Source organism: Trichomonas vaginalis, chromosome III (genome assembly GCF_026262505.1).
Source record: "Trichomonas vaginalis G3 chromosome III, whole genome shotgun sequence".
Lineage (NCBI taxonomy): Eukaryota > Parabasalia > Trichomonadida > Trichomonadidae > Trichomonas > Trichomonas vaginalis.
Genome location: NC_067205.1, coordinates 1,109,096 through 1,135,136, shown reverse-complemented (window position 1 = coordinate 1,135,136; position 26,041 = coordinate 1,109,096). Strand labels below are relative to the sequence as shown.

Below are 26,041 nucleotides of genomic sequence, written 5' to 3'. Positions count from 1 at the left end.
GTAGTGACTGTGCGCAGGTAAATTTGCACCTGAAATCGTTTTACTTCCGCCTGTTTCCTTTGAAGAGTTTGCACAATACAAAAACCTGTCGACTATTTGAGTCCAAGTTCCAAAACCAAGTACTACTTCTGGTCTGGTAGAGTTCATTGACGTGTAAATAGAACCTATAGGATATAGTGTTTGAAGTATTTCTGTCTTTAACGTTTGAAGCTCTGTTTTGTCAGCTTTTTTATCATATAAATCTTGAGCAGTGAATTTAACTTTGTTTTCATCCTCCATGACATAGACATTTCTACATCTAATGTATCTCATCGTTGTTATGTCTTCTTCCGATGTTAAACCTTGTGGAAAGTTAGGAGGTTTCCAATCTAATACATCCCCACCAGCTCCTTCAACCGTTCCTTCAATATTTTCTATACCAACAGTTGCGAAGAAATCGTGTGTATGTCCAACGTCACTTTTCTTGTTTAAGGTTTCTTGTAAGTTTGTAATATCAGATATGGTATGTGTATGAGTCTTTTTAGAATATTCTTTGTCAGCTCTTGTCACTTCACTTGACATTTTATTGTCAACATATGTTTTGTCAGCTTTGTCATCTAACATTGCTGGTAGTTCATCTACGTCATAGATGTTATGTGTATGATGTTTTTGTGGGTATGTTCTATCTGTCCATGCGAGAATATAGTCTCTTGTTGCATCTACATACTCTTTGTCAGCTTTGTTGTCAATATCTGCCTTCAAAAGAAGTTCATCTATAGGTTTCTCGTTTAAAGTTCTTTTTGTTGGATTTATACAAACAGTATGGTTCTTACTGTCTTGAAACAGAAACTCGTCTGTCATTGGGTTTAATGTCAGTTTTAAGTTTCCTTCTTTCAATGACTCAGATATCTTAGAATAGTTTGAAAAGTTTGTTGTGTTCTTATTTAGAGCTTGCACAATGAGTTGTCGGTTGTGTTGTATTTCTCTCATGGAAGCAATATCTTTCGACATTTTTATTCTAGATAAAATATGCTTTCAATAGAAAAAGAAAATTCAAGAGTTGCTACAACTAAACCATTAGATGAACTTTTTACTAATGTCGGTCAAAAGTTTGAGACAGAGACCGTAAAGCATGAAGGCTATCGTTTTGACTACCCATTAAGATGGCTAAGAGACCCATCTGTCACAAAAGCTATTGGCTTTCGTAGAATGAAGTTCATTTCAGAAGCCATACATGGTTTCCCATTTACGGTCGGTTTTGAAGTTCGATACTATAACAAAGAAAAACGTACGTATGAGAAATTTGAACAGGGAAAACTTTTACAAGTGAATTTGCTTGTAAACTTAGAAACAACTCTTCAAGCTTTTCAAGAAAAAATAAACGATATCTATCTCGAATATGCAAACCAGTATAACATTGACGAAGGAGAGTACCATCTCGATATTTTATATGACAGGAAAAATGCAACTGTTAAAATCAATAAAATAGAAGACCTTGGAGAAAACGTTTATATTTCTACAAAATATAACAACTTGGCATGGCATAGATTTATGAGGATGTTAAATCAGCCTGCATGGTATCCAGTACACCCGGACTATTATGAAGTCGAAAACCCTAATGGAACATATGAAAATGTTTTCGACCAAGATGCTATTATTGTTCATGCTTCATTTTCTGGCGCACAAAACTCTTTCTTATGCTTGGCAAATGACTTTTACGAAAAACCTACAAAGTTATATGAACCGCCGAGTGGAAGTATTTCAGACTTTCAAGTATGGTTTACTACAGATGGAAGAAAAAGAATAATTCCATTATACCATGCGTTTTACTTAGAACTTAGTTTCATATACAACTACTATCGAACGGTAAAAATATAATTTTTTAATACGGTTGAGGTGTTGGATTTGGTTGCCAACTTGACTGTGGTGCAGGTTCAGGCTGTTGTATAACAGGAGCTTGTTCTTCTGGTTCAGGGTCTTTAGGTATAATACCAACGAACTGACCTACTCTTTTACCAATATTTTTGACTCCGTTCCAAATTCCTCTTCCTACGGTTTTTATTCCATTCCATATACCTCTTCCAACATTTCGAAAGAAGTTTCCTATCTTACTGAAGAAACCCATTTTACTATATGTAAAAATCTAATGTCCGCCTAGTCTCTTACGTTTCCTGTTGAGTTCCATAGCATTCTTTAACTGGAGCTCATACATTCTGTTTCTCCTCTGGTAGAAAACATATTCTGGGTCAACTCCTGTGTTCGCGTCATCTGCATAGAGTTGTTTATATCCCACTTCAGGGTTTGTATAAAACTCTTTCCATCTCATATTTGCATACCATGGTGGCAAACCTAACGCAGCGTCATTTGACATGGCAGTTTGCATTTGTACATCTGTTGGCACTTGACCATAGTTTGCCATTGCAGTTTGTATTCTAACTTCATTTGGAATATTCTCTGGGTTTGGTTGTCCAGGTTGCTGTGCATTCGCTAAGTTCTGTGCGTCCATTTAATATTAGATAAAAATATCTCTTACGAGTACATATACTGAACATTTGCAGGCATTGGTTCATCTTCATATTCTCTGTACTTTTCTGCCACGTCAAATAAATAAATGACACAATGGAAAAAACCTAAAACAAGTAGTCCTATTTCAAACCACATTTACTTACTAATAAAATTTCTTTATTGTGACACTTTCTCCAGTTTATAGGACCTCTCTCATATTCTATCTTGTCATATATAAACTCATAGTCATGTATGTCCTCTAACCATCTCATAACGGTTTCCAAACCACTTTTATCGGATGTAAAGTAAAAGCATGGATGGTTATGTAAAACGTCTAAAGTTTCTAAAGAGTCTCTCAAAGTCCAGTCTACTTGGTATTGAAAATCCCATGTGTTATAGAACGGCGGGTCCACTATAAAGAAAACATTTTCCTTGTCTTTATATTTTTCATACAACTCTGTCCAATAACATCTCACAAACTCTATACCCTCAATATATTTTTCTATGTCCTCTTTGAAAACATTTGTATAGTTAAGATATAAAACTTTTGACATAAGTGTTTCAATGTCATGAACTCTTATAGCACCACTATATAATAGTCTAGCAGATATACTATCCCAGTCTATATATTCTGCTTTTTTCAAAACCTCTCTCACAATATTTTTCTTATCTAATGGTATACGTTCCATCTTACCTATAGGTATCTTTTCTTTTAACTCTTTCAATATTTTGTTTGTGTCTGGAATATGTTTGAGACGGTCCATATAGTTGTCGAAGTCATTGCATATAATCTTTGAGTCTGGGAATATTATATGACATAAATGAGATATATAGAAACTTCCACCGAACAAATCTACAAATGTTAGACCATTCGGTAGTTTCTTAAGTTCTCTCAATATAATATCTTTACATCTACTCTTATTTCCAAAGAACGGTAACGGTGGTTTGGTAAAATTCATTTATATATAATAATAAAAATGTTTTTTCCTGAAAAGTGACAGAAAAGTGACAAAACATGAAAACATATATAATTTGTGAAAAGTGAAACATTATATAATGTTTTCGACCCAGAAGAAGGCTTCTTCCCAGAAGCAATAGAGGAAGAAGAAGAGTCCTCCGAATTCACAGCAGAAGACTAACAATTTTCCGAATAAAAACTTCATTTATACTAAACATCTTCAGGGCTAGAGGGCACGAAGTGCCTGGAAGCCCCATTTCCCTTTTTTTTTTTTTTTTTTTTTTTTTTTTTTTATAATATCTATTAACCATTTTTTGATGTTTGAAAGGCTTAAAGGCGTAATTTTTTAATTAAGTCATTATTTTTCATTGTTATATAATACAGATATAATATTTTATATAAAAAGTGTAATATGTATTAACGATGTTATTTCAATGATTGAATGCCTATTCAATATCAAAAGATTTTAACATTCAATTTTTGATAAATTAATATTGATAGATTCATAATTTAATACTCTTTTGAAATTTAGAAATTTTGTTTTAGAAGGGAAAAATCTATTTCATGAGATTATTTTATTATTGGCTTGATGTAAAGAAAAAATACATTGTTATTTTATATATGTCTATTCAATATTTCAAATTGATTTACAATTAAATATTTTTTGAATGATATTTCAAAATTCGTTTATTAACAAAACAAAGTTAGTTAAATTAAAGGATAGTTCAACATTACAATCAACTAACTATTTTATATTCTTATCGACAAAATTAATTGTTAAAAGAAAAAGCTAATAGGTACTTTCAAATTCAATTGTATATCAATATATGTATTTTCACAATTTATCCAGCGTATTATTAAATAGCACATTATAGATGGTATGATATACAACAATTTATTGGTTTCAAGATGATTTTTTTGCGCTTTATGAAATTTTCTTATTAAAAGGAAAACACGAATATTTTTACAATTGAAATCCTTTATACATCATAAATTATATCATTTTTTTCAAGAAAAACTAGAATCATTAAAAAATCAATAATAATTATAACGAAACAGTAAGCAGAATCATTTCACTTAGAGCCATTTAATACAGAAAATACCTTCTGCAATCCAAAAAAAAGTTAATGAAATTAAATAATTTTTTAGGTGTTTGAAAGCTTAATGTTATAATTTTTATTCTAATTGTAAGAATGAAATTATAAACATGATATCAAATGTCCAAAAAATTCATTATTTTTATAATTTTATCATTTTTGAAATAATTACTATCATAGATATGACATTTATTACGGTGCTGATTCACAAATTTCTAAAGTAGCTTTATATCAGCTTAGAAAATGAAGAAAAAAATATTTTCGACATTTTTCCGTCAGAAAACCTAAATTATAAATTAATAAGCAGGAAATCAATCAAAAATACAGAAGAAATAGTTATAAAATGCATCTGCCTATAAATACATAGTTTTTTGAAAATTTATCATCATAATCGAGAATAACTTGAAATCTGATAGTAAATAATTAACTTCCTATATTGTCTGGAATATAATGTACCAGAAAATCTTTCAAAGCCCATACTCTGAAAAATTGCTATTTTCTCTTCGAAAGTTAGAATTAATTAAACATCTCTTATATATTTATAAGCTCTATTATAATAGTTTAAGTATTCTCCACATTATCAAATTGAGCCTCGTTTTTGGAATCAAAGATAGGTCTCAAAAAGATTCTATGGAATTCAATTGCAAAAATTCTGTTTGTTCTTCAAAGAAAAAATAAACTCTTCAGTTGTATTTACGACACTACTATATCATTTACAGTATTGAAATAAATTGGATGCGTTCTTTGGTGTCAAAAAACATAATTTACTGAATCAATTAAAAAAAAGGTAGTGGGGCTTCCAGGCGCGTTGCGCCCTCTAGCCCCGAAGATGTTTAGTATAAATGAAGTTTTTATTCGGAGGGCTTCCAGGCGCGTTGCGCCCTCTAGCCCCGAAGATATTTAGTATAAATGAAGTTTTTATTCGGAGGGCTTCCAGGCGCGTTGCGCCCTCTAGCCCATAAGAAATTTGCCCAAGACCCAAGAGGAGGACCGAACCCAGCCGACCAGCCGGTGACAAAACCAAAACCGTTGTTATTTACATCATATTAATGGTGTCACTTTTTAAATGTCACTTTTTGTTTCACTTTTCACAAATTATATATGTTTTCATGTTTTGTCACTTTTCTATCACTTTTCGGGTAAAAACATTTTTATTATTATATATAAATGAATTTTACAAAACCGCCGTTACCATTCTTTGGAAATAAGAGTAGATGTAAAGATATTATATTGAGAGAACTTAAGAAACTACCGAATGGTCTAACATTTGTAGATTTGTTCGGTGGAAGTTTCTATATATCTCATTTATGTCATATAATATTCCCAGACTCAAAGATTATATGCAATGACTTCGACAACTATATGGACCGTCTCAACATATTCCAGACACAAACAAATATTGAAAGAGTTAAAGAAAAGATACCTATAGGTAAGATGGAACGTATACCATTAGATAAGAAAAATATTGTGAGAGAGGTTTGAAAAAAGCAGAATAATAGACTGGGATAGTATATCTGCTAGACTATTATATAGTGGTGCTATAAGAGTTCATGACATTGAAACACTTATGTCAAAAGTTTTATATCTTAACTATACAAATGTTTTCAAAGAGGACATAGAAAAATATATTGAGGGTATAGAGTTTGTGAGATGTTATTGGACAGAGTTGTATGAAATATAAAGACAAGGAAATGTTTTCTTTATAGTGGACCCGCCGTTCTATAACACATGGGATTTTCAATACCAAGTAGACTGGACTTTGAGAGACTCTTTAGAAACTTTAGACGTTTACATAACCATCCATGCTTTTACTTTACATCCGATAAAAGTGGTTTGGAAACCGTTATGAGATGGTTAGAGGACATACATGACTATGAGTTTATATATGACAAGATAGAATATGAGAGAGGTCCTATAAACTGGAGAAAGTGTCACAATAAAGAAATTTTATTAGTAAGTAAATGTGGTTTGAAATAGGACTACTTGTTTTAGGTTTTTTCCATTGTGTCATTTATTTATTTGACGTGGCAGAAAAGTACAGAGAATATGAAGATGAACCAATGCCTGCAAATGTTCAGTATATGTACTCGTAAGAGATATTTTTATCTAATATTAAATGGACGCACAGAACTTAGCGAATGCACAGCAACCTGGACAACCAAACCCAGAGAATATTCCAAATGAAGTTAGAATACAAACTGCAATGGCAAACTATGGTCAAGTGCCAACAGATGTACAAATGCAAACTGCCATGTCAAATGACGCTGCGTTAGGTTTGCCACCATGGTATGCAAATATGAGATGGAAAGAGTTTTATACAAACACCTGAAGTGGGATATAAACAACTTTATGCAGATGACGCGAACACAGGAGTTGACCCAGAATATGTTTTCTACCAGAGGAGAAACAGAATGTATGAGCTCCAGTTAAAGAATGCTATGGAACTCAACAGGAAACGTAAGAGACTAGGCGGACATTAGATTTTTACATATAGTAAAATGGGTTTCTTCAGTAAGATAGGAAACTTCTTTCGAAATGTTGGAAGAGGTATATGGAATGGAATAAAAATCTGTCGGAAGAGGAGTATGGAACGGTGTCAAAAATATTGGTAAAAGAGTAGGTCAGTTCGTTGGTATTATACCTAAAGACCCTGAACCAGAAGAGCAAGCTCCTGTTATACAACAGCCTGAACCTGCACCACAGTCTAGTTGGCAACCAAATCCAACACTCACCGTATTAAAAAATTATATTTTTATCGTTCGATAGTAGTTGTATATGAAACTAAGTTCTAAGTAAAACGCATGATATAATGGAATTATTCTTTTTCTTCCATCTGTAGTAAACCATACTTGAAAGTCTGAAATACTTCCACTTGGTGGTTCGTATAACTTTGTAGGTTTTTCGTAAAAGTCATTTGCCAAGCATAAGAAAGAGTTTTGGGCGCCAGAAAATGAAGCATGAACTATCACAGCATCTTGGTCGAAAACATCTTTAAATAAATATGGTTCATCTCTTGCATATCGACTGTAGATATTTGCTAAAGGAGGTTCAACTTTCTGATTTAACATTCTTTGCAATAATACCATGACATTGCAGTGAATTCTGTATATATTTGTTCGTCTTTATTTGGATTGTCTTCGTAGATTTGAAATGACACTTGTGAATTTTGTTTGTCATATACAATTCTCACATAAAGTGTGCTATCGGTATTCGCATATTCATCAGCATATTTTGCATAACATGAATTTATTTTATCTTCTATATTTTTAATGCAGCCTGTAGAGAAGATGAGAGGTCAACTTGTATTAGCTCAATTTCTTCCCACATTTTTCGTTGCCCTTCAGATGTATAATCTATATGAAACCTTATAATAAATGGAAAACTTTTATCTTCTACAGACACAAACTTTATTCTTCGAAAGCCAATAGCTTTTGTGACAGATGGGTCTCTTAACCATCTTAATGGGTAGTCAAAACGATAGCCTTCATGCTTTACGGTATCTGTCTCAAACTTTTGACCGACATTAGTAAAAAGTTCATCTAATGGTTTAGTTGTAGCAACTCTAGAATTTTCTTTTTCTATTGGAAGCATATTTTATCTATAATAAAAATGTCAAATGAAACAGCGTCTATGAGAGAAATACAACACAACCGACAACTCATTATGCAAGCTCTAAATAAGAACACAACAAACTTTTCAAACTATTCTAAGATATCTGAGTTATTGAAGGGGGGTGACTTAAAACTGACAATAAACCCAATGACAGATGAGTTTCTGTTTCAAGACAATAAGAACCATACTGTCTGTATAAATCCAACAAAAGGAACTTTAAACGAGAAACCTATAAATGAACTTCTTTTGAAAGCAGATGTTGACAACAAAGCTGACAAAGAATATGTAGACGATGCAATAGCAAAAGAAGAAGAAAGAGCTAACAATGCTTATGCAACAAAAGAACATACTCATCCTGAACTAGCAGACAAAACATATGTTGACAATAAAATGTCAAGTGAAGTGACAAGAGCTGAAAACGAATATTCTAAAAAGACTCATATACATTATATTAACCAAATACCAAGTCTTAAGGAAACATTAGAGACAAAAGCAGATAAGACTCATACACATTCTATATCTGATATTACAAACTTACAAGAAACCTTAAACAGGAAAAGTGACATTGGACATACACATACCATTGCAAATATTACAAACTTACAAGAAACCTTAAACAGGAAAAGTGACATTGGACATACACATACCATTGCAAATATTACAAACTTACAAGAAACCTTAAACAGGAAAAGTGACGTTGGACATACACATTCTATATCTGAAATAACAGACTTAAACGTTAGCCTTGAAAAGAAAGCAGATAAAACATATGTCAATGAAATATACCAAAGTTTGATAGGAACAAAAAATATTGAAAATTGTTGGTGACTTTTCTGTCAATGAAGAAAATAAATATTTTAGATGGCAGTTGGTACAGTCCTTAAAAAATGGTACATGGCATAAACTCATTCCGAAAAATAACAATGAAATGTATGTAAGCTATAAAAAGAATGATGGTACACAAGTTAAAGTTCCATTAGACAACAACTGCTACTTAAACTTATATGGAGACGAACAAAAGAAATATTTAAGAGTTTATGAAATGGCAGATATGACATTGCCTGACCCAGCTCCAGCACCACATTATTATGACTATGGAGATGACGACAGAACACCACATGTAGATGAACAAAAGCTAACATTATATTTAGATTATTATAGATATAAAAGATATAATGCAATAGAAAAAACGAGAATAGTATATTATTATACAGATGACAGAAATAAATATTACAGTCAAGATTTTACCTACCCTGAAAACATAAGATTATATTATAAAAAATATTCTGACACAAACCAGAAGAAACCTGAAATAGTTGCACTATATTTTAAGTTCAAAAAAGACAATCCTATAATATCTCATATGTTTGATTTAATGAACCCAGTAGGTTCTATTTATACATCTATGGATGCAAGAGGTCCTCAAGTAATGTTTGGTGTTGGTGCATGGGAACAAATAGTCGACAGGTTTTTGTATTGTGCAAACTCTTCAAAGGAAACAGGTGGAAGTAAAACGATTTCAGGTGAAAATTTACCTGCACACAGTCATTACATAGATTTAAGTACATCTCAAGCAGGTTGGCATAAGCATAGATATTGGGATTGGTCAGGAATGACAAAAGGTAAAGGATATGATGTTAAAGACGACGTTAAGTTTGCTATAAATTGTTACTGGGATGACACTCAGGGAGAAGGAAACCATACACATTTCGTTTCAGGATATACACAAACAACGGGACAAAGTAAAGAATACATGCCACCTTACATGACAGTTTACGCATGGTATAGAATTGCTTAGTCGTCATTTTCAACTTCTTTAGCATATTCGTCAGGAGTTGTCTTATATTTGTTAGGAACTGTCTTTGAAAGTATACCACCTTGAACTTTGACAAGTTTGAAACGAGGTCTGACAATAGTAGTTTTATCTTCTGCTTGCAGTGTGTACATTTTGCCATGTTTGCCTAAAACTTCATAATATTCTCTTGTATACTTTCTTCTATTTTTACGAACACGAATGTGAGTACCTGTCGGGTTCCCATTGTTGTCATAGTCAATAGTATTTTCATATGGGTCGCGTTTAGGTATTTCTATTTTTACTTTGTCACCTTTCTGAAGTTTGAAGCCCGGCATTCTTTCTTGTTTGTCTCTTTTGACTAAATTATTAAATATATAGTCTTTCTCTAAGTCAGGGTTGTTTTTCATTTCTTCGGGGGAGTGGTTTCCCAAACCTTTTTGTTTACGGTTATTGTAAATATTTAAAACTTGTCTCATCTTTGCCATGGAGAAGTGTCTATACTTGTCGTCATATGACATTTCATTTGCTTCACCACCTTGTGGTTGGTTTAAGTCTCTTAACATTTTTATACAACCGTCAATGACACCAAGAGCAGAATGGTTTTGGTCGACAATGAAATATTGGTTTACATTTTTTGAACGCAGATAGTTTTTTACATCATCTGATTTGAAAGAACTTTCACAGTCAGATGTCAGTTTTGTTGGATGGTATTTGTCAACGAATATTGTCAAAGCAGTTTTCACATCTAAAATATTTTTGGACCATAATGGTATGGCTTCACAGTATCTTGTGTTTTGACCAACAAATATTAACCAGTATGGAGGTCCATCTGTTCTAACTCTCGGAATGTTTTCCAAGATATCCATAAACCAAGCATTTGGTGTTGAACTAAAGATTTTTATCATGAGTGCTTTCTTTGTCGCTTTAGAAACATAGGGGTCCTTGTTCGGATTCGTCATTTTTTACCCTATAAGAAATGGGTTTATTTGGCGCATTAGCAGGAGTTGCATCCAGATTTTTACCCGCAGTGGGAACAATAGCCAGAGGTGTATTTGGAGTTGGAAGGAAGATTTTGAGTACATTAGGTATACTTAAAGAGAAAGCACAACCTATTATACAAACTGTACAGAAAGGTTGGGATGTAGCACGAGATGCAACAAATCTTATTCCAAATCCTGAAACAAGAGGAAAAGTTCAAGGATGGATGGACAATGTAGGAAGACAAGCAGGAAACTATTATAACAAAGCAAATGACTACTATAACCAAGCAGGACACTATATGGACCAAGGTGAAAGATTCTTTAACAGAGGATATAACCATGCACAACAGTGGGTAAACAATAACCAACCTCAACCGCCTCAAACGTGGGGAATGTAAAGTTTTTTATTGAGATGAAATGAACAATGCAGCATTGAGACAAATGAGTTCAAGATGGATTTGTCGGCTTCCAGCATTTAAACCGATACCATATAGTCAGGCTCAGCATGTGAAACTGAATGATATTATTAAAGGAACCATCCCACCTCCACAACAACAACCAGTTGAAAACAAACCAAACTAAAATTTTTTACTGAGATGAAATGACCGAAGAAGTTGAAACGGTAGATTTGACACCACAAACAAAAAGTTCAGAACCATTGTCAAAACCTGTCAAAGAACTTACAGATGAAGAGAAAAATTCAATAATAGAAAGTGCCAGGTCTGGAAATACAAACCCTAACTATAAAGTCACTTTTCATAGAAATGGAACGGCTAGTATCTCAAAAAAGAAACAGACTCTCACAAATAAAATATTGAAGTCTGAAGGAGCTTTCGAGACAACAGATGGAAAAGTTTACTTCACTGACCAACAGTTCATTATAGAACATCTCATTGACTTAGAGTCGAAATATTCTAAACTTTACAACAAACACAAAAAGTTGAAAGGAAAACAAAAACAAATGGCATATGATATTTATGAAGATGTTGACGACACAACTGTTCCTGCAAGTGAAGTAAAGTCAGAGGAACCGAAAAGTGACGAAAAACCGATAGAAGAAGAAAAACCAAAAACTGAAGATAAACCAAAACCAAAGTTTAGTTTCCAAACTAAACCAAGTCAACCTTCATTAGCTGGTATGGGTTGGCGTCAAAGACTTATGGCAGCAGGCGGTTATGTAAAGTAAAGAAAAAAATATTTTTTTATTTTTATAAAAATGCCCCCATATAGAATGGATAGAAAGTCTGCTAGAATAAAAGCAGAGTTACAAAGATATGGTTGGAGAGTTTCGAAGAATTTTAAATATAGGAAGGGAAGACCCATAAAAGTCTATGACAAATTGTCTGGTCTTCGCTACGAAATGGATTTGGAAACAGCACGTGCCAATTATCCAAACAGACTAGAGAGGTTAGAAGAAGAACGTCTTATGGACATGCCTTTCGATGTTAGTGAACCTCAAGTTGAAGGACACGACGGCTTTGCCAGATTCTACTGGAAACATGACGAACAATTGCATCCTTTGAGAAGGAAAAAAGGAAAAGGTGAAGACGCACATGCTCCCATGGAAAGAACAAGATATGCATATGAAAAGTATCGTGAAGTTAGAAGTCAAATTACATCTGGTCGAACCTTTACAGTAAACTATGACGAAGGAAAGAACAAAGAAGGCTTCATGGGAGTACTTGCTGCAATTCAAGACGGAAATAAGAAAGGACACAATCTCAGATTGACCATAACAGATTTGGATGGTCACATTTACTATGCACATGGCAATGAACAAACAGCCGCAAAACTTCTTGACGCTTTCAAGACTACAAAGAGAGAACAAATGGTTGACTCCGACTCAGACATTTTGAATGCAATTGAAGGAATTGCAAGTGTCAAGTTCGAATGGTACCAACCTAACCCTCAAGCAGTCAGACAACATGCTGGATACTTCCCGTTCATAAATAAGTCTGACATTGACTTGACAAGGTATGGAATTTACAATTCAATTGAAACAATTGTCAATGAACCTTGTATTCTTACATGTCTCAGGAACTCTGGTCTTGTTACAGATGAGAAGATGAAGTATCTTGAGTCATGTGTGAAGACAAGGTACATTCTCAGAGGTCAATTGGCAAAAATTGCACCGTTGGCAAATGTCAATATCCGAGCCAACATACCTACAGCTAAAGGTTCTTCAAATGACGACTATGTTGTTGACAAAGACTTACCATGGTTGAAGATTGTAATTGTCCACAACCACTTCATGTTGAACGAAAGTCTTACAAACCCATTCTTTGGTAAAAGTAAGTGCAACATTGTCAGAGCTGTAAACATTCTTTTCGAGAAAGGTTTGTTGGAACCAATTCCAGATGACAAGCTGACAGAAAACTTTTGTACAAAAAGAACGAAACAATTTTCATTGTTAGCAAGACCAAAAGTTGTTCCAGACAAAGTTAAGTACAAAAGAAGTACACAGTTCCACAAGGGTTTGGTATGTTCGGATACCAACCTGAACCAGAAGAAACTTCCAATGAGGTTGCAAGAACTTCAAGATGCTATAAACAAACTTCCATTGAGACATCCAATTGACGTCAAATTGTATTGGAGAGGCATCTGAGTTAGGTCAGAAGGTTTTATATGAAACAGGTTGCTTCGACATGTTTATGAGATAACAGGAGAAGTTTCTCAGAAGATAAGAGACTCACTTGAATTCCACAAACTGGACAATTGGTTGCGACAAGTTCGACTCAGATGAAAAGATATACTATGTCGACCTTAACGCTGCATACATGAGGTTTGTCAATATATTCCGACTGGAATTCCAAACGAAAGATGGTGAGTTCCCGGGAAGGAACTATACAGTTGGAAAAGTCATACAACAACTGTATGATATTAGGAAAGCTTCAAACCCCAACTTGCAATGATACTCAAATTGCTTATGAATTCGACATGGGATATTCCATTAAGAAACCTCAAGAGATGAAGAGTAAACATTATGAGAAGGTCGACAACTTTGTTGAAAGGTTTTCTCCTTTTGTTTTGAAGTACGAATTCACTCAAGGTCAAAGTGGCTTAGTAACCACATTAAAACCTATTGTCGAACATTGGTCTTACCCTTAGTTCGCAAAGGCAGTCCTTGACAACTACAACAAATTCTTCTCCGAAGTCAAATCCAAAGTGAAGGTTTACTATGAGAACATTGACGCACTCATGACGAACGAAGAAGGCTATAACAAACTCATTGAAATGGGTTTAGTCGGTGAAAAGATGGGCTGTTTTAAGCTAGATAAGGTATTTTCCGAAGTTCATGTCCTCTCCAAGCGTAAGTACTGGGGTGTTAAAGAAGATGGTGAAATAGTTAAACATTGCATGAAGTAAAAACGTTTTTCAAAAAAGTGACATTTTTTATTTTATTTGAAATGTACGCTGAGTTTGTTGGAGAAGACCGTTGGGAAACTTGTTTGTTAGATGAGAAATATGAAATTCACTGTTGTGAGTCATTTGAAGTCAGAAACAAAAAGACAAAAAGAGTTTTAAGCGAATGGGAGCGAAATGACGGATATGCTATTATGAAGATGGGTGGAAAACACTATCTTAAACATGTTGTCATTGCAACTCATTTTATACTGAATCCTAACAATTTACCTTTTGTAGACCATATAAACCATATAAGAAACGACAATAGACTTGAAAACTTACGTTGGGTCACTCGTTCTGAAAACAATAAGAACAAAGGCAAATTTGGAGATATTGTATTCGAATTTGTCGACGAACTAGAAGATGAAACAATTGAAATTACAGACTATGGCAAGCATACGTTTGAGTTTTACTACTATAGCGAAGAACAAGACTCTTTCTACTTTTATACCGGCGTAAACTATAGGAAATTACAAGTATATTTTACTAAGGCGGGCTATGCTTATGTAAACACTAGAGATACAGATGGAAAATACGTTCAAATACTTCTTAACAAATTCAAGAAGCTATATGGCATACCATTTAAAACAATATATTTTTACATATATTAAATGCTTCAGGTTGAAAAACAAAGAACAAAAGTAGCAGATACAAAACCGTTAGACTATATCTTTACAAATGCTGGTAGGACTATTTCAGATGAAGAAATTTCATCCGAGCATACATGTTTGACTATCCAATTCGTTGGCTTCAAAGTCCTTCAGATGCAAAGGCAATAGGATTTAGAAGAGTTTTGTTTTCAAATAGAGCTAACGCATTTATGTTCGCAGTATATTTTCATGGGCAGTATGAAGGTCCTGATGGTCTAATAGACAAATTTGACGAAATGAGAATCTTTACAGTTCGTTCGACGACGAAAGTCTTGAGAAAACTCTAGATGACTTTCAAACTCAAATGAACAAATATTATTGGGAATTTCAAAAAATACGACTCTTTACTAAATGGAAATACTATCTGAAACTAGAATATGACAAGATGAACTCCACCGTTTCATTTCAAAAGATTGAAATTAACCCTCCAAGAGATACAGAGTTTTTATTTTGGGAAGTAGACAAACGTTCTTGGGCACAATTTCTTCGGTTACTAAACCAGAACGAACATTACCACCAGATGGTCCATTTAAATTTATACTTCCACCAGCAGATTTGATGGTTTATAGAAACGTGTTTGACCCTCAAAATGTTATGTGTCATGCAAGTTTCAGTTCAAGCAACAATAGTTTTCTATGTATTGGTAAGGACCTTTATGACTTTGCTTTCTAAATTCTACGAACCACCTAGTAACAGTTTCTCTGACTTTCAAGTTTGGTTCACAACAAATGTGTGCAACATATTATTCCATTGTACTATGACTTTTATCTCGAATTGTCTTTCATATATAACTACGGAAAAGTGCTGAAAAAGTATTGAATGTGAAGATATTAGAAAAACATTTTTTCTAACATCGTAGAAAACTCATGAAAAACAATTTATTTTTGACACTTTCACAAAAAACATAAAAAAAGTGAGTTAAAATGAGATGTTTACTGAACTGGTTGGATGTCGCCTTCTGAGGTTATGTAGAACGGCTGACCCGAGAAGTGGAACAGTGCTCTGAGAATTTATATAATTTGTGGAATTGGACTCTCTCTGTTTGGAAGTTGTATCCATGGGCGCTTTGCAAAGAACTTGAGAAGAGCTTCTTTCTTCATCTCCTTTATGTCGTCTACAGGAGTGTTTTCTGGTATTTGAATTGGAATTCCGGTTTCAATTTCGATTTTCAGCGCACCTCTTCCAGACAACCAGAAGCCGAGGGACTTGTTGGCTTTGTCCTTGCCCAAGTACTGCTTAACAACTTCATTTATCTCTATAAGGTAAATTGCCTCATCTAATGGCTCGATGTTGTCCATTGTTCTGTTTCAGAACTAGTCTTGTACTTTTTCAGAACAATACTTGTACTGTTTCAGAACAATACTTGTATGGATTTTTCTGGATAATATAGGGTGTCCAAAGGTGTGTTTAGCACAAACCTGAATACTGCGAATAGAAATAAACAAGTTACATATATATAAAGTTTATTTAAATATAATCACCATTGGATTCAATCACGCGTTCGCAGCGATCGATCCAGGCTTGAAAGACACGCTTTAAATCATCATGAGAAAATTGCTCAAATTGCTCTCTTACAAAATTTTCAAGATCATCTGGACTCGCGAATTCGCGTCTTTCAGCTCTCTTTTTTAGCGTGCCGAATAAATAAAAGTCAGAGGGTGCAATATCAGGTGAATAAATTGGGTTTGGAACAACTTTGACATTGTTTTCCACCAAGTAATTCATTACCTTATGACTTTTGTGAACTCTTGAATTATCAAAATGAATTGCAAACTTTTGTTTTGTTGTTTGGATTTCTCAAACTCATCAGAATTGATAATTTGAGTAAGAACATTGTCAATTAGATACTGAGCATTCATCGTATTAGGTTTATGAAGAATATCAATTGCGATGATGCCATTCACGCCCCAAAAAACCGACAACATCATCATTGGTGTGTCAATTTTTTTCTTCGGAATGTTTGCGATTTTCATCCTTCGGGATCCACATGATTTTGGCTTCTGTTGCATATTGAAACCAAGACTCGTCCCCTGTTACTAAAAAGCGAAACTTCTTGGATTGATACGCACCCAATATAGAGAGGAGCTCTTTCGAAGATTGGACTCTAGATTTTTTTGAACTGAATTAAGGTTGTGCGGAACCCAACGTGTATACGCTAGTTTGTAGTTCAAATAATTGTGCAGATAATAACTGACTGTTGTACTTGGTATCTTTGTCATCTCCTCTATCCTTCTGAGTGATGCTCTTGGGTCTTCATCTAGCGCTTGAAGAATTGCTTTGATTTTTCTTTGATCCGGCGATTTTTTGTCAATTTTTATGATGGGCGCCTTTTTGTTCATGAAGTGATACATCCTAACATGATACGTTACAGTGGAATAGCTAGGAGCATCCATACCGAAGCATTTTACCAATGTTCGTAGATTTTTTTACAGTCTTTGCATTTTTTTGCAAGAGCGAGGATGTTTTCTTTATGATTCATTAAAAAAATGAAAAAAATCCCGCCAAAATTTCCCGCGAAACCGCCTCTTGTCTCAAAATTCATTTTATATCCCGGCATGGCGCCAAAATACAACATACTCATCATATACATATATTCATATTTTTTATTATATATTTATAATCAGCATATATCTCCTTTAATAGTCTCATATAGAGCGCTGTGCTAAACGCACCTTTGGACACCCTATATGTCAGCCGAATTTTTCTTAGACTCTTGGAAAGATTCCATATTCACCTCATACTCTTGTTGAGGGTCAAGATTTTTCGGCTGTTCCAAATCTTCATCTAGTTCTGTGAAGTTAGTTTCCAAAGGAGGGACTTGTTCGTTTCCTTCAGGCTCTTCTAGCTGTTGTTGCTGAACTATTTCTTCCATGTCTGGTTGTATCTGAACTTCTTCCTGTTGAGTTTCTTCCTGTGGAGTTTCTTGTACCTCATCTGCTGGCATTTCATATATTCCGAGACCGTTTTTAACAAGTTCCCTATCTAAGTCATCCAGACTCATAAACCTTTCTTCTTTCGTTCCGTCTCTATTTTTTTACGCGTTTCATGAAGAGATTGAATTATCATTTAGCTCTGACATCAAATATCTCGGAGTAAATTCATTCATGTCATTTGGATGATATGCTATTAAATCATATCCCTTAGCGAGCTTGTATTTTCCAGGTTTGAGATTATATCCGATTTGATGCTGAGCCATAAAGCTAATAGGTTCGGGTCAGTATTTCCTTCCTTGAACTTTCTAATAGCTTCTTTATATCTGTCACTAAAGTCAAGAGTATCTGTGTAACCATAATCTTCCTTAAGCATTTTTAAGAATTCTTGGTTTCCTTTTTCTCTACTTCTTTATGTCCTTGCTCTGTTTGTGGTTGTTGTTGTGCAGGGTTTTGAACTGTTGGTTGCTGTGCTGGTTGTGGAGGTGGTTGTTTGTGCTGGTTTTGGTTGTGGTGCTGGATTTTGAACTGTTGGTTGCTGTGCAGGGTTTTGAACTGTTGGTGCTGTGCTGGATTTTGAACTGTTGTTTTGGTTGTTGTTGTGGTGCTGGATTTTGAACTGTTGGTTGTTGTGTTGGTTTTGGTGCATGCCTGTGTCTGTGTCCATGTGACGATGTAAATGTTTTAGGTAGTCCTGGTGCAGGTGCTTCTCTGGAGGGTTTGGTGGTATATAAGTTCCACCAGCTGGCACATATGTTCCATCTGCAGCATAATGTCCTACCTGACTTTTCGTTCTTAAGAAAGCATTTACTAGGTCTGTTTTGGTCTGTTGTAACTCTTTTTCTTGACTTTCCACAACAGTTGCTCTAACGGCGTCATAGGCACTTTGAACTGCCTGTCTCGTTGCTGCATCTGTTATTTTCGTCATATTTTGTGTTACTTCTCTTAACTCTTTGTCGAAACCTTCAGACTTCAGTTTCTTTCCAGATGAGAAGTCGTTCACTAGTTTCACCTTACTATGAAGATTCGAAGGCATTCTTAAAGTCAGCATTCATTAAAGCTTCATTTGAACTGTCTTCATCCGCTTGTATTTTTGTCCTTATTGACCCTATAAGTTGGGCTGCTTTAGCGTTGGCTTGGGCATCTAACCAGTCATTATTAGCTTTTATATATTCTGCGCTTTTCATTGCCTTTTGCATGGCTGAGTCGTTATTTTTACTTTCTTGTGCTAAGTTTTCATACTGTACGGTTTGGTTTTGCAACTGTAAAAGTTTTTCTGCCTTTACATTTGCTTCAACTTCTTTTTTATACTCATCGCTATCCATATATGTCTTCATGGCTTTTTGTTTTATCTCTTCATCTTTCAGTACTTTATATTGAGTAGTATGGTTTTTCAAATTTATAACATCTTGTTCCATTTTTGCTACTTCTGCTGCTTTTTCTGACACTTTTTTCGCATATTCCTCTGTACTTAGTTCTTTCAGTTGTTCTTCTTTCTTCTTTTTCTCTACGTTTAACTCATTGAGTTTCTTTGTGTGTCTGTCATATTCTAGTTTCTTTTCGTTTTCACTTATTTGTTTCTGTATGTCTATGTTTGACTTTTTGACATCTGTTATTTGATTTTTGAGTGAACTCAAATTCATTTGACTTTGAGGGTTATAAGCTGTTCCGTCTGCAGCTCCACCATAGCCTGCCATTTTCGCTAAAAGTGCCGCTCTTAAACCTCCACTCTGTGCACCAATAACTCGGTTTAAAAGCATAGGGTTGCTTGACATTTGTTGCAACATAGTGGGGTCATTCATCATTTGTTGTTGCAACTGTTGTTGTGGTGTCAGTTTTACTATTGGATGTTTCAATGCTCCCTTCCTCTTACGTATATTCTTACGTAGCTTACGTGGCATTTTAAGTGAAGTTAAAAAGCGGTTTTTGACAGATGTTTATATGACACTTTTTGTTCAGCACAAAAAACTACTCGGTCAAAGTGTTGTCATTTTTGTAAAATAACCGTCCTATCTCATTCTATAAGGGGGAAAAGGCTTCTCAAAGTATACTTCCTTGGAACGCCTGTAACTTTTCCTGTAGCGACGATAGACCCTTACTTGTCCGGACAAAGTTATACTATTTTGAGTGCTCTACAAAAAAGTCACCGGCTGGCTCGTCCTCAGAAATTTTTTATGGGCTAGAGGGCGCAACGCGCCTGGAAGCCCCACTCATCACACACCTTATAATGTTGAGAACTTTATACCAAGTTCGTCAAAATCTTCCTCGTTACATCCAACGGTCATTCGACACGAGAATTACCGAATTCACACCAGAAGACTAACAATTTTCCGAATAAAAACTTCATTTATACTAAACATCTTCGGGGCTAGAGGGCGCAACGCGCCTGGAAGCCCCACTTGCCTTGCCTTCGAATACGTTTCACAGCGAGAAAAAAATAAAACTGTACACTGATTTTCATTTTCATTTCCAGTCACTTTACTTATTATTTTTTCTTTTTTTCATTTTAATTATAAATTATTTCATAATACGTTTATTTACGTTACCATTTTCTTTATTCTTTTGAATTCCATACTAGACACTTATAGAATATTTTGATTGTTAACGTACTTCATTAGAATGAATCCTTACAAAGGGTATGTCGATCGAATTTACCTAATTGGTATTTCCAATCAGATTGAAGAAGGTAAAATGACATGGGAAGAAGCTTGCACCCATGTTCCCATCGCCCCAACCCTTCAATCAAATGATTTCAAATATTTAGATGTTTCAAAATCTTTTTTACAAAATCAATTTAGCTTACAGAATATCCCATTGCCTAAAGGCAAGAAAGGTCGTAGGGTCAATCCCTACGACCAAATCAAAGCTCTTGCTGTGATACATGACCACTGGGCCTTTCCTTGTGGTCAAACAAAACAATGGAAACGTTTGAAATTACAACAAATTGATGTATCTTATAGAGAAGTACGCAGATACTTCAAAGAAAATCATTTCACCAAGACGCGATTAGAGCATGCCGGGCCAGAAACAGCAGTAAGATATTGGGCGCTTTCACCCAATCTTATCTGGCACGCAGATGTTCATTATTTTAGGGGTGTTCGTGGCCAGTATATTTATGGCATAATCGACGATTTTAGCCGCAAAGTCCTAGCGTGTATACAAATACCAGATATGCTGGCAGCGACGACAGCGAACGTTGCGGCTTCCGCCTTCATTGAATTTGGCGCCCCTTATTGTTTCTGGACGACAACGGTTCAGAAAATAGGGGCGCCTTTCAAGATCTACTTGATCTTTGGGGCGTCCAATGGCGGCATACAGACTCTCATTCTCCCTACCAAAATGGGAAGATTGAGAGATTCTGGCCGACATTGGAGCGCTGCCAAAGCATTCAGGCTATTCCTGCCTTTATTTGGGAGTACAATAATAACACACCGCATGAAGATCTCCCAATTAATCCATTAACTGGAACAAATTACACGCCAAATCAAATGTATCAGCTGAAACCGAAATACACAAATGCAGATACAGAAAGGTTGTGGCAAATATGGGATACAGATACAGGCATGACCGCTGTTGACACATTCACAGCGTAATAATAAACATAATTTTTTAATTTCATTTTTAACAAGTTTTTTTAAATGTATGTAATGAATAATTCATTAGAATATGATAATGCACATTGTAACAGAATAGAACAATCACCAAATTTTGTTTGAAATTAAAAAATAAAAGTAAAAAGTATAAAGTAATCTAACCAAAAAGATATTTAAAAGAATTTTGGAAAAAACAGAATAAGGATAATGATATTATTTTAGATACACAATCGATGTACTGAAGAATAATCCGGTAAAATGATGATATCAAATTAGATTATTTTACAAGTAGCTAAAAGAATAAAACTATAATATAAAATAAATGAAGTTTAATGAAACAATAAAGGTTAAATAAATAATAAAGATTTTTATTTTATATCAGTATTGAGAAGAAGTAACAGCTGACACTTGGTAGACAACTTCTTTATGTATAGAAAATTCTATCTTGCCTTTTATTTTTTTCTCGCTGTGAAACGTATTCGGTCTTTTTTTTAAAAATTAATTTTTTGTTAGAGATAAGAGCTAAAACTCGGTAAACAACTTCTTTATGTCTAGAAAATTCTATCTTGCCTTTTATTTTTTTCGCTGTGAAACGTATTCGGTCTTTTTTTTAAAAATTATTTTTTTAGTTAGAGATAAGAGCTAAAACTCGGTAAACAACTTCTTTATGTATAGAAAATTCTATCTTCCTTTTATTTTTTTTCTTGCTGTGAACGTATTCGGTCATTTTTTTAATTTTAAAAATTAATTTTTTGTTAGAGATAAGAGCTAAAACTCGGTAAACAACTTCTTTATGTATAGAAAATTCTATCTTGCCTTTTATTTTTTTCTCGCTGTGAAACGTATTCGGTCTTTTTTTTAAAATTAATTTTTTGTTAGAGATAAGAGCTAAAACTCGGTAAAACACTTCTTTATGTCTAGAAAATTCTATCTTGCCTTTTATTTTTTTTCGCTGTGAAACGTATTCGGTCATTTTTTTAAAAATTAATTTTTTGTTAGAGATAAGAGCTAAAACCTTGCAGACAACTCCCCCATGTCTAGCAAATTTAACATTTGTCTCCCATTTTTATATATTTGGTTTAGAATGTTCGAAAATGCGTAATATGGTCATTTATATTAATTGAAAAGAACCTTGAATTAATTCAATCTGATCTCACAAAATATTTTAAATTACAAACTTTGTAGTTTGAATAGATAATTAGTATTAAACTCAAATAACTAGTTTATTTTGAATAAAAATTATTTGAATTTATTCAATTATGTGAATTTTCCTTCAAAAATCAAGTTTAAATATCTTATTTGCCATATAATTATAAATACAATGAAACATATTCGAAATTGAAAAGAATGACTTTTTCTGTTCTTTCAATCATTCAATTTGAATTTTGCAATATTGGATTTCTCATTAAATATCTATTAAAAACAACAAGCAATTTAACTTACATTCAAATTTATTTGTGTTATATTCAATGTTCTCAAAACTTATAATTTTCGGCTATAGCATGATTATATGCTATATAATATAATAAACCTATAATAGTATCATTCTTTCAATTATTTGAAGAGAAAACCGAAAAAATCTATTTTCGGTCTATAACAAAATGAGATAAAAATCATTTATAACGAATATTTTTTTTATTTATAAAAAACCCTGTCTGATAGTCTTATCAGTAATAAATAAAATTTGATAATAGCTAATTTTAAACAAAAATCTGACAATATTCAAAGTTTGATAACAACAAATAAATTATTTATGTTTTTTTTAAATTTACCATTGATTTGGCTATATAAACAGTGAAATTTCTGATTCGAGATGACAGAATCATAAAATTTTACAGGTGCGTAGTAGTAAAAAACTTATAGAATTAGACATTTTTATGTTATCTGATATTTTTAATCTTTTATATGAAAGCTTTTCAAAAATCATGTTGTCGGATCCTTTGAAAAGTTATTTTATTTAATATACAGTCTTTATACAGGTTTTATTTTGAATTCATATCAACCGATTGAATAGTTTACAATTTTTAATTGTTTTCCCTCTCATATGATTTAATATTAAAATATTCAACATATATGCTTAACAAATGTGAATTTGTTCAGAAATCCGAATTTTAACTCAATTTTAAAATTAAATTCTGCATTTTTGCTTAATTGAGCCTTTCGAAATGATGTATTATTTTATTTTAATACATGTAATACGATTTATCCATTCATATTGATTTAAAATAAAAGACTTCGTCTATTTTTTATGCAAGATTTCACTATTTTAAACTTGAGAAAGAGCTCATGTGAATCTTAACTCGGGATCAGCGAGTTTAAAGAATGCACAAAAGTAACATCTTGAATTGCTTGAATTCATTTCCATTTAATTTCATAGTTTTTATGATAATCTATCAAAATATTGATAGCTTGCTGACTGAGTTTATTATTTTACAATACAACTTATATTTGAAACAGGCTTTTGATTTTTTAATTTTATTATGTTATTATTAATGAACATATCACACTATTAATTTGTTTGATGATAGTGATTAAGATTGTATTTCAGTTTTGGAGTTGGTATTTTAATAGTGTTTTATGTACATTAATACCAATGAATTTTAAACAATGAAGTTTGGTTCAGATGGTTCTTCAACATCTTGCGTTGATTTCTTGATAAATATTGTAACGGTAACTGCAATAATGACGATAACAATAATAACACAAGGTACCCCGATGATAACAGGGAGAAGTTTTTTAATTTTATTACTTGGACCCCCTCCATTCTGATAAGGCCCATTTTCTGAACCTGAACCAGATACATTTGAAGCACTAGAAGAAGGTGGTGTTGTATTTGATGGTTTTGGATTTTCCTTAGATTGTGTAAAAGATTGTATTTCAGGTTTTGGAGTTGGTGAAGGAGTTTTAGGTGTTGGAGATGGAGTTTTAGGCATTGGTGAGGGAGTTTTGGGTGATGATGAAGATGATGGCTCTCTCCACGTTGTGCAATCAACTGGGTAAATAGTGTATTCCCAGGTATTTGAACCTGATGTGACTTTCACATCGACTTTCTTGTTAACTAAGTTATCAACACCATCGAAGGTGAAAGATAAAGACGGTGGTTGCATATAACTATATCTTCCATAAAATGTTCTTAGTGTTTTACTCACACCATCAACTTTAACTTCAATCGATGGATTCGATTGCAAGTTATCGTGTGAGAAGCTGAAAATCTTGTAAACATGACCGCTGTGCACATAACCTGGAGGCGGCCATGCATAGAATGGAAGTGTTTCTGGTGGAGTGTGAACAGAAATGCCTGTATCGAAAGTACTCATTGTAAAGTATGTATAATAATAAGTATAATATCCTTGAGGTCTGATATTTGATGCAGCACCAAACATAGTTTGAACCATGTGAGGACTTAACATCCATCTTCGATGTCCAAGATCATTTAAAGGATATCCGTCAATATAATCATCAAGTAATTGCATTACAAAACCAGGAGCTCTAACGGGCTGAAAATGCATCTGATAAGCTAAGTTTGATTTTCCACATCCATTAGCTGCAAATGATGAATAACATTTTTCGCTGGAAACAGGATAATGTCCAATTTTGCTATTTGCAGCACAGTAAATAGAACAATATTGCGCATTGTTAATGACAGATGGATCTGTACTAAGGGTCAAATTGCGTTCGTAGCCAACCATCCATCTGACGTAATTGAACTGCATGAGACCCTCGTTGTTATCAAAAGTTTTATCATAGAGTTTAGGGCTACATGAACCTCCTTGATCTGGGTAGAGATTACCTGAGTTAGGTTTATTTAGAATGCTCATTTCTTTGAACTTTTTGCAAACATCTCCCTTTGGCCTATTTTGTACCCTATCGAATGTGATGCAGATCACATTGATTAGCATCATTTCTTATGAAAAATTGAGACAGTTCACAATTGTCTGTAAAAAAATAATCATTACAAATATTCTGATAAAATAATTATTTGATTATTATCATGTGTTGTAAACAGAAATTCATCAAAAGTGACACCTCAGAAAAGCTAAAATATTGAATTTTTGGAACTTTTGATAGAGCATGTTTTTAAATATTAATTAAAGTAAATGTATATTTTGTAAAGATTCTTTTTAATAAAAAATAAAATTTTGAAGAAGAACACAAAATCTTCTGAAAAATAATATCACATAAACTCATATTATTTTCTAATATATAACTATTTTATATAAAAATCAAATTCAATGGTCTTAAAAGCGAAGGATAAACCTCAAAATTTACGAATATAATGAGTGGGAATATAATGCTTATCTATCATAAAACCATATGAAATATCAATTTTTGCTTTACGCCTAATTTTGACGACAATTAGCAAAAAATGTTAAATGTTAACACTCAGTCCATTTGAATATGAAAAATAAAATTGACTTTGATTAAATGTTTTTATTTATCATGCAATTCTTCTTGCGACCAAAGATTTGAATAAAAGTTCAAAAAATAAGATAGCTTAAAAAATAATATACGGTAGTGTTTACTAATAGATGAATAG

At 33.4% G+C, this 26,041-nt stretch overlaps 14 protein-coding genes and 3 pseudogenes across 17 annotated transcripts, besides 6 other annotated features; 8 read left to right on the top strand and 9 right to left on the bottom strand.

Moving 5' to 3' along the window:
• Nucleotides 1–3,733: part of a mobile genetic element that runs on past the window's edge.
• On the top strand, nt 1,009–1,638 carry TVAGG3_0618450 (uncharacterized protein; the record flags this gene model as incomplete). The annotated part of the gene is made up of 1 exon (XM_051240269.1): nt 1,009–1,638. A coding segment is annotated over one exon (630 nt), but the record flags the coding sequence as incomplete, so codon positions are not given.
• On the bottom strand, nt 1,862–2,104 carry TVAGG3_0618440 (serine threonine-protein phosphatase family; the record flags this gene model as incomplete). The annotated part of the gene is made up of 1 exon (XM_051240268.1): nt 1,862–2,104. One exon carries the CDS (start codon nt 2,102–2,104, stop codon nt 1,862–1,864), a length of 243 nt encoding a protein of 80 aa, XP_051086855.1.
• TVAGG3_0618430 (uncharacterized protein) lies at nt 2,123–2,485 on the bottom strand (the record flags this gene model as incomplete). Its single annotated transcript, XM_051240267.1, has 1 exon — nt 2,123–2,485. The coding sequence occupies one exon, from the start codon at nt 2,483–2,485 to the stop codon at nt 2,123–2,125; it is 363 nt and encodes a 120-aa protein (XP_051086854.1).
• TVAGG3_0618420 (phage tail repeat-like family) lies at nt 2,711–3,443 on the bottom strand (the record flags this gene model as incomplete). The annotated part of the gene is made up of 1 exon (XM_051240266.1): nt 2,711–3,443. A coding segment is annotated over one exon (733 nt), but the record flags the coding sequence as incomplete, so codon positions are not given.
• A 4,064-nt stretch (nt 3,734–7,797) lies between the features above and the next one.
• On the bottom strand, nt 7,798–8,130 carry TVAGG3_0618400 (uncharacterized protein; the record flags this gene model as incomplete). The annotated part of the gene is made up of 1 exon (XM_001310038.2): nt 7,798–8,130. One exon carries the CDS (start codon nt 8,128–8,130, stop codon nt 7,798–7,800), a length of 333 nt encoding a protein of 110 aa, XP_001310039.2.
• A 519-nt stretch (nt 8,131–8,649) lies between these two features.
• Nucleotides 8,650–14,294: a mobile genetic element.
• On the top strand, nt 9,764–9,949 carry TVAGG3_0618390 (phage tail repeat-like family; the record flags this gene model as incomplete). Its single annotated transcript, XM_051240265.1, has 1 exon — nt 9,764–9,949. The coding sequence occupies one exon, from the start codon at nt 9,764–9,766 to the stop codon at nt 9,947–9,949; it is 186 nt and encodes a 61-aa protein (XP_051086852.1).
• Nucleotides 10,923–11,324, top strand: TVAGG3_0618380 (uncharacterized protein; the record flags this gene model as incomplete). Its single annotated transcript, XM_051240264.1, has 1 exon — nt 10,923–11,324. One exon carries the CDS (start codon nt 10,923–10,925, stop codon nt 11,322–11,324), a length of 402 nt encoding a protein of 133 aa, XP_051086851.1.
• On the top strand, nt 11,344–11,508 carry TVAGG3_0618370 (uncharacterized protein; the record flags this gene model as incomplete). The annotated part of the gene is made up of 1 exon (XM_001325523.1): nt 11,344–11,508. The coding sequence occupies one exon, from the start codon at nt 11,344–11,346 to the stop codon at nt 11,506–11,508; it is 165 nt and encodes a 54-aa protein (XP_001325558.1).
• TVAGG3_0618360 lies at nt 11,528–13,531 on the top strand (annotated as a pseudogene). The gene has a single exon. A coding segment is annotated over exon 1 (2,004 nt).
• On the top strand, nt 14,125–14,292 carry TVAGG3_0618350 (uncharacterized protein; the record flags this gene model as incomplete). Its single annotated transcript, XM_051240263.1, has 1 exon — nt 14,125–14,292. The coding sequence occupies one exon, from the start codon at nt 14,125–14,127 to the stop codon at nt 14,290–14,292; it is 168 nt and encodes a 55-aa protein (XP_051086850.1).
• A 195-nt stretch (nt 14,295–14,489) lies between the features above and the next one.
• TVAGG3_0618330 (His-Me finger endonucleases family) lies at nt 14,490–14,841 on the top strand (the record flags this gene model as incomplete). Its single annotated transcript, XM_051240262.1, has 1 exon — nt 14,490–14,841. A coding segment is annotated over one exon (352 nt), but the record flags the coding sequence as incomplete, so codon positions are not given.
• A 1,150-nt stretch (nt 14,842–15,991) lies between these two features.
• On the bottom strand, nt 15,992–16,279 carry TVAGG3_0618320 (uncharacterized protein; the record flags this gene model as incomplete). Its single annotated transcript, XM_051240261.1, has 1 exon — nt 15,992–16,279. One exon carries the CDS (start codon nt 16,277–16,279, stop codon nt 15,992–15,994), a length of 288 nt encoding a protein of 95 aa, XP_051086848.1.
• An 89-nt stretch (nt 16,280–16,368) lies between these two features.
• Nucleotides 16,369–17,667: a mobile genetic element.
• On the bottom strand, nt 16,449–17,571 carry TVAGG3_0618310 (annotated as a pseudogene). The gene has a single exon. A coding segment is annotated over exon 1 (1,123 nt).
• Nucleotides 17,668–17,840: 173 nt separating the features above from the next.
• On the bottom strand, nt 17,841–19,329 carry TVAGG3_0618290 (annotated as a pseudogene). Its single transcript has one exon. A coding segment is annotated over exon 1 (1,489 nt).
• Nucleotides 19,330–19,481: 152 nt separating this feature from the next.
• On the bottom strand, nt 19,482–19,812 carry TVAGG3_0618280 (protein of unknown function, DUF4106 family; the record flags this gene model as incomplete). The annotated part of the gene is made up of 1 exon (XM_051240260.1): nt 19,482–19,812. A coding segment is annotated over one exon (331 nt), but the record flags the coding sequence as incomplete, so codon positions are not given.
• Nucleotides 19,813–20,530: 718 nt separating this feature from the next.
• TVAGG3_0618270 (uncharacterized protein) lies at nt 20,531–21,129 on the top strand (the record flags this gene model as incomplete). The annotated part of the gene is made up of 1 exon (XM_051240259.1): nt 20,531–21,129. A coding segment is annotated over one exon (599 nt), but the record flags the coding sequence as incomplete, so codon positions are not given.
• Nucleotides 21,130–21,764: 635 nt separating this feature from the next.
• Nucleotides 21,765–21,793: a mobile genetic element.
• A 473-nt stretch (nt 21,794–22,266) lies between these two features.
• Nucleotides 22,267–23,101: a mobile genetic element.
• Nucleotides 23,102–23,395: 294 nt separating this feature from the next.
• TVAGG3_0618240 (uncharacterized protein) lies at nt 23,396–25,406 on the bottom strand (the record flags this gene model as incomplete). The annotated part of the gene is made up of 1 exon (XM_001308326.1): nt 24,105–25,406. The coding sequence occupies one exon, from the start codon at nt 25,404–25,406 to the stop codon at nt 24,105–24,107; it is 1,302 nt and encodes a 433-aa protein (XP_001308327.1).
• Nucleotides 25,407–25,498: 92 nt separating this feature from the next.
• Nucleotides 25,499–25,536: a mobile genetic element.
• Nucleotides 25,537–26,041: the final 505 nt, after the last annotated feature.